This window comes from Myotis yumanensis, unplaced genomic scaffold, assembly GCF_028538775.1.
Source record: "Myotis yumanensis isolate MYYU_CA2020_CCGP unplaced genomic scaffold, mMyoYum1.0.hap1 SCAF_13, whole genome shotgun sequence".
NCBI classification, from domain to species: domain Eukaryota; kingdom Metazoa; phylum Chordata; class Mammalia; order Chiroptera; family Vespertilionidae; genus Myotis; species Myotis yumanensis.
The window spans coordinates 1,463,687-1,469,686 of record NW_027223764.1 but is presented as its reverse complement, the minus strand read 5'-3'; the positions used below and the strand labels follow the sequence as shown (position 1 = coordinate 1,469,686).

The 6,000-nt window shown below is 60.5% G+C and overlaps 1 protein-coding gene across 1 annotated transcript in view; it reads left to right on the top strand.

Moving 5' to 3' along the window:
* Positions 1-322: 322 nt before the first annotated feature.
* Positions 323-6,000, top strand: part of CPXM2 (carboxypeptidase X, M14 family member 2) — a 45,165-nt gene continuing 39,487 nt past the window's right edge. Inside the window, exon 1 of the mRNA XM_070432053.1 lies at positions 323-644. Coding sequence (XP_070288154.1) covers positions 338-644 — 307 coding nt within the window. The 5' untranslated portion in view covers positions 323-337. The remainder of the gene's footprint in view (positions 645-6,000) is intronic.

Sequence of the window (6,000 nt, the reverse complement as noted above, 5' to 3'; positions counted from 1 at the left end):
GGAGGCAGTTACTGGGAGGGCGATCCTCCCTTACCTGCCTCCTGGGGCCAGCCCAGGGAGGTTGGAGGGGGAAGGGAGGGAGGAGGGAAGGGCGGGGCCGGTCCCCTGCGCTTGCCCGCCCCGCCTGCCGGGTCCTTGCCCGCCCCTTGCCCGGCCCAGCCCAGCCCAGCCCAGCCCAGCGGGCCGGTCACACGCCCCACCGGCCGGCAGCTTCCCAGCCCCGGTGCGCCCGCTGCAGTGCCCGCGCCCAGGCCCCGCGCCCCTGCCCCGAGCGCCTCCCACGCTCGCCCTGCGCTCCCGGCCACCGAGCGCCCCCAGGTCGCGGGGCGCAGTGGGCATGGCCCGCTGGGGGCCCGCCGCGCTGGCGCTGGCCCTCGCGCTCCTGGAGGTGGCCCTGCGGGGGGCTGGGGCCCAGGGCACGGCCCTCGAGGACCCCGGCTACGACGTGCAGGACACCTGGAGCCAGGAGCCCTACTACGCACGCGGGGAGCCCGAGCCCGAGCCCTTCTCCCCGCGGCTGCCCGTGGGGACCCTGGAGGAGGCACAGGAGCCGCACCCACCCTCGCCCAGGCCGCCCAAGAAGGCGCCCAAGGCCAGGAAGGCGCCCAAGAGGGAGAAGCTGGCTCCGGAGACGCCTCCACCGGGTAAGGAACGCGCTGCGCTGCACGGGGCGGCCGAGGGGGCGCCCATGGCCCTGCCTCGGACGGGCCGCCTGCGGGACCAGACGGCTGGCTTCCCCGGTCTGCGTCTGGGAGGAGAGGGCCCTGGAGTGCCTCCTCGCTGCCCCCCAGCCTCCGTGGAGCCTGCACTGCGCACCCCGAGGCCCCTCGCAGTTCCAGGGAGCTTAGACCTCAGGGGCACCTGACTGGGCAAGGCAGGGCAGTTGGGCAGCTGCCCAGGGAGTGGGGTACCCCTTGTGCCAAATGTGAAGTGCACTGAGGGCGGGTCCTCCTCCTCCTCCTCTCAGCCTCCCCACAGGGCACTTTCTTGAGGGTGAGTGTCCGATTTGGGGGTGTGAACAGCTGGTGGGTTTGGGCTCCATGGCCTCTGGGGCAGCCCATGGCCCCGCTCAGCTGCCTCCCCACCTCCTGTTCTGGGGGTCCCGGAGCCCCCGCGCAGCTGAGGATGGCAGAGGCCCTGCTGGGAGCAGGGGCAGCCAGTCCTGGTACCTTCCCTGCACCCCTCCTTCCAGCCCTGGGACCCCCCCCTCTCCAGCTCCGTCTCGGGCAGTGACTTCCATCCCTGTCTCTCACTCCTCGCGTGGGGCCTCTCTCAGGGGTTCCCAGGGTCTCGGGGCCAGTGGCACCGGCTCTGTCCTGTGTTCCCAGGCTGGGGAGCGAGCGCCCCAGGCCACATCTCAGCTGGCAATGGACCTCCCCAGTTCGGCGATGGGCAGGTGGCCCTCACAGCCCTGCTCGGAGGGGAGGAATCCCGGGTTTGGTTAGACGGTTCAGGAAGGTCTGCGGTGAGTCTGCGGAGGGGGAGGGGGCGGGGGGGATGGAGACTCCGCTCCTGCCCCGTGGACCCGTGTCCACAGCCCCTGTGCACGTGCTCGGGGCAGGGCTGCCCCTGAACTTCAGTTCCAGGCAGCTCTGTGAGTCAGCGGGCAGCTCTGGGGGTTGTGTCGCCCTGGACAGAGCCTCCCAGAATTCCCAGTACTTTCTGCAGAGTGATAGGCACTGAGCTGTGGAGAAGGTGCGTGGGACGGAGTGGGAAGAGACTCTCATATCGGCAGGACACCCACTGGGGCCCCTCGGAGCTGCAGGTGTAGGCATCTCAGGGAGCCCTCCCGTGGCCCCGAGTGGGCGTCCATGTGGCTCTACGGGCGGGGACGCCGGGGCTCCGACAGGTCACCCGCTCGCGGTCAGTGGCTTGGAGATGTGTGTTTTCCAGCACAAGGCCTTTCTGTTCTCTCATCTGCATCCAATTTGCATGTGTTTATTTTACTTCAGGGGAAGACACGCATGCTGCCTGTGTTTACTGGGGGTAGGGGTTGGGGGTGGGGAAGGCACCCCAGACGGAGAGTCCGAGGACAGCACGGGACGCCCGGTCTGGGCTGGGCCTCAGCTCCCCGTCCTCCCAGCCTCCTCATCCGCAAGTAGCAAGATGGGCCCCCACCTCACTGTACTCTGCTGATTGTTCTAGAAGCATCTCCACAAACCTCCCAGTGTGTGCTCGCCTTCATTTTCTCTGCGCTCAGCACGGGGTGCAAGTGTGCTGAGGGGATGATCCCCAAACTGGAAACAGGTCCTTGAAAACCCCAGGCTCGGCTCCGCCACTCAGCTTGGGGCCTCCCGGGGGGCTGGCTCCGGCTGCCATGTTTCCAATGGGCTGTGAGGGGCTGTGTAGAGCACCCCCAACTATGACAAGCAAAGTGTGACATGTATCACAGACTTTCAACTCCTATCCTGTTGGGGGGTGCCTTTGGCCAGTACAGCCCTTCACCCTGGACCCCAAGTGGGGGAGACTGGGTTAAGAATGACCTTGAGCCCGGCCGGTCTGGCTCCGTGGTTGAGCATCGACCCCTGAACCAGGAGGTCATGGTTTGATTCCCAGCCAGGCCACAGGCCCGGGTTGTGGGCTCCATCCCCAGTGGGGGGCGTGCGGGAGGCAGCCCGTCTATGGTTCCCTTCATCACGGATGTTTCTGTCTCTCCTTCTCCCTTCCTCTCTGTCGAATCAGTAAAAGCATGTGAACAAAGAATGACCTTGACCAGGGGAGTCAGTGACAGCTCTGTGCTGTGAGTTGACGGAAATCAGTGTTTCCCACGTGAGGTGGTGGCCGGAGGGAGGTCTGTGCTGCTCCTGATGGAGCAGAAGCGCTCGTGTCTGCATCGTGTCACTAGCAGGCACTTACTTACGGAGGGAGAAGCAACACGGGGCCAGCTGGGGTGTCAGGTGAACTTCAGGACGCGGCTCCGCGGGTGGGACGCACAGGCTCCCTATCAGCTGCTGTCTAGTCTCTGAGGCGGCGCGAGAGGCCAGACCCCCTGAGTCAGAGGGCGAGGGCCGCTGTGACTGACGGAGACGCCGACCGAGTGCTCTGTCTTGCAGGTGAGGGGGTGTCTTCCCGAAGGCCCTCGTCTCGCGTGAGGTGGGGCTCGAGGGAGAGAGGCAACTGTTCTGAGCACAGGGAGTTCTGTTTTCACGTCACGGAAAGGCTGGCTCGGGAGCCGGGCCCGGGGGTGTGACTGTGTGTGAGTCTCGGCTCCAACCGGGGCTGCTCTCTCCGCTCCACAGACATGTGCAGTGGGTCACGTGCCGACGTCCTGCCGGCGTGGACAGCTGAACCCTTAGGTGAATGGGAAATGCTGCAGTTTTGCATGAGTGGCTGATCGCCAGAGAGGCAGAGCTCTGCTGAACTGAGTAGCCCCGAATCTTTAAAAATTGTTAAGTTTTTATCTATGACAATGAAAGTGTAATATGCTAATTAGACTGGGTGTCCTTCCGGACATCCTTCCGGATGACCTTCCAGATAAGGCCGGGGCTGCGAGGGAAGCCTGGGCCCCAGGTGCCAGAGGGAAGCCGGTGCCGGCAGCCGGGGGAAGGAAGGCCTACTCTTGCACGAATTTTGTGCACCGGGCCTCTAGTTTTGAAATAATTACAGACTCACTGGAAATTGCAAAAACCAGTGCAGTGAGGTCCTGTGTCCCCGTCACCCAGCCTCCCCCAGTGACAGTGCCTTTGAGGACTACAGTGTGGGATTCCTCACCTTGGCAGGATCGCCATTTGGGGCCACACGCATGTGTGTGTGTGTGTGTGTGTGTGTGTGAGTGTGAGTGTGTGTGTGTGTATGTGTGAGTGTGTATGAGTGTGTGTGTATGAGTGTGTGTGTTGTGTGTATGTGTGAGTGTGTGTGTGTTAGTGTGTGTGTGTGAGTGTGGGTGTATGTGTGAGTGTGTGTGTGTGTATGAATGTGTGATTGAGTGTGAGCGTGTATGAGTGAGTGTGAGTGTGTGTGTGGTGTGTGTGTGAGTGTGTGAGTGTGTGAATGTGTGAGTGTGTGTGTGAGTGTGTGTGAATATGTGTGTGAGCATGTGTGAGTGTGTGTGTGAATGTGTGTGTGAATGTGTGTGTGTGAGCGTGTGTGTGTGTGTGGTGTGTGTGTGTGAATGTGTGTGTGTGAGCGTGTGTGTGTGTGTGAATGTGTGTGAGTGTGTGTGTGAATGTGTGTGTGAATGTGTGTGTGAATGTGTGTGTGTGAGCGTGTGTGTGTGTGAGTGTGTGCGTGAGCATGTGTGAGTGTGTGTGTGTGAATGTGTGTGTGAATGTGTGTGTGAATGTGTGTGTGTGTGTGAATGTGTGTGTGTGAGCATGTGTGAGTGTGTGTGTGTGAATGTGTGTGTGAATGTGTGTGTGAATGTGTGTGTGAATGTGTGTGTGTGTGTGTGAATGTGTGTGTGTGAGCATGTGTGTGTGTGAATGTGTGTGTGTGAGCGTGTGTGTGTGTGTGTGTGAATGTGTGTGTGTGAGCGTGTGTGTGTGTGTGTGTGTGTGTGGTGTGTGTGTTTGGGGGGCTGTCCTGTGCATGTAGGATGTCTAGCAGCATGCCTGTCCTTGACCTGCTAGATGCCAGTGGCACCTTCCTCCCCACATCGTAACAGTGTCTCCAGACATCGACACATGTCCCCGAGGGCTGAGAGTCACTGCTATATGCACCATCGAAACCAGGGAATTGACATGGGTTCAATGCTATGGACTGGATTACACACCTCGTATTGCACCAGTTTGTAGGTATGCTCGTGTGTGTGTGTGTGTGTGTGTGCGTGCGTGCGTGCACACACACATGTGTGAGTGAGTGTAGTTCTCTGCAGTTGTCCTGCGCATGCAGGTGTGCGGAACCACCAGCTTCAGGACCCAGGCCTGTGGGCCCCTTTCTGAGGTTCAGGGACTCGGTGTCGTGGAGTCCCTGAGTCCTCCTGGTGAACGTCGGTGCAGCCGGACCTGCAGGGCTTGTAGGAGACCCAGGGGTGGTGGTGTGTGCGGCGAGTCTGGTTCTGTGGTTGACCCGGGTTCTGCTCACAGCCTCTCCTTCCGGGCGCTGCCCACCTCCCGATGGACAGCCCTGACTGCCAGGACCTGGTCCTCACTGGGACCTGCCTCCTCACCTCCCTCCAGTCCAGGCAGCAGCTGCTTCGAGCAGAACCCAGCAGCTCCAGGTGCTTGCAACTGGGGGGGTCCAGGTTCCCCATTAGCCCAGGCGCAGGGCAGGTCAGGGCCACATGGGAGCCCCCAGCAGGGGCAGGGGAGCGCGCACTTTGCATGTCACATCCAAGTTGGTGCCCTTGGTTTGCGGCCCGACTATTTATTTACTTATTTATTTATTTTCTATTTTTTGTTAATTCTCACCCGAAGATATTTTTCCATTGATTTTTAGGGAGAGTGGGAGGGAGAGGGACAGACAGACAGAAGCAGCGATGTGAGAGAGACACATTGATTGGTTGCCTCCTACACGACCAGGGCTGGGGAACCTGCGACCAAGGTATGAGCTCTTGACCGGAATTGAACCCGGGACCCTTCAGTCCGTGGCTGACACTCTATCCACTGAGCCACCCAAGCCAGGGCAAGAGATCTTATATCATGGCATTATTTGTTCACTTGAAGAGTTAAACCAAACTGGTTTGACCTGATAAACTCCCTACACATTTCTGAGGGAAAGGATATTTTATTAAAAAAAAAAAAGTTATTTCATACACATCAGCAAATAGCTTTCAAGACAGCACCTCTCTTTCCAGAATGTTCTCCAAAGTCAACGATGCCTGCTGGCAGCCCCCTGCCTGGCCGTGGCTCGGAGACCAGGGCTGGTGCCGGGGAACGAAGGGGGGCCCTCCGTTTGGGGAGCTGGATGGAGACTGTGGTTCTGAGAAAGTCACCGTGCTCCCCACGCGCCTGGCGCATGCACACGGCCAGGACTCAGGTGGGCGCTGCCTCCGGTGCCCGCGTAGCGGCAGCCTGGGCTGGGAGCCTGCACTTTTGAGGCGAGGTCTCCGCTGGGTGTTCC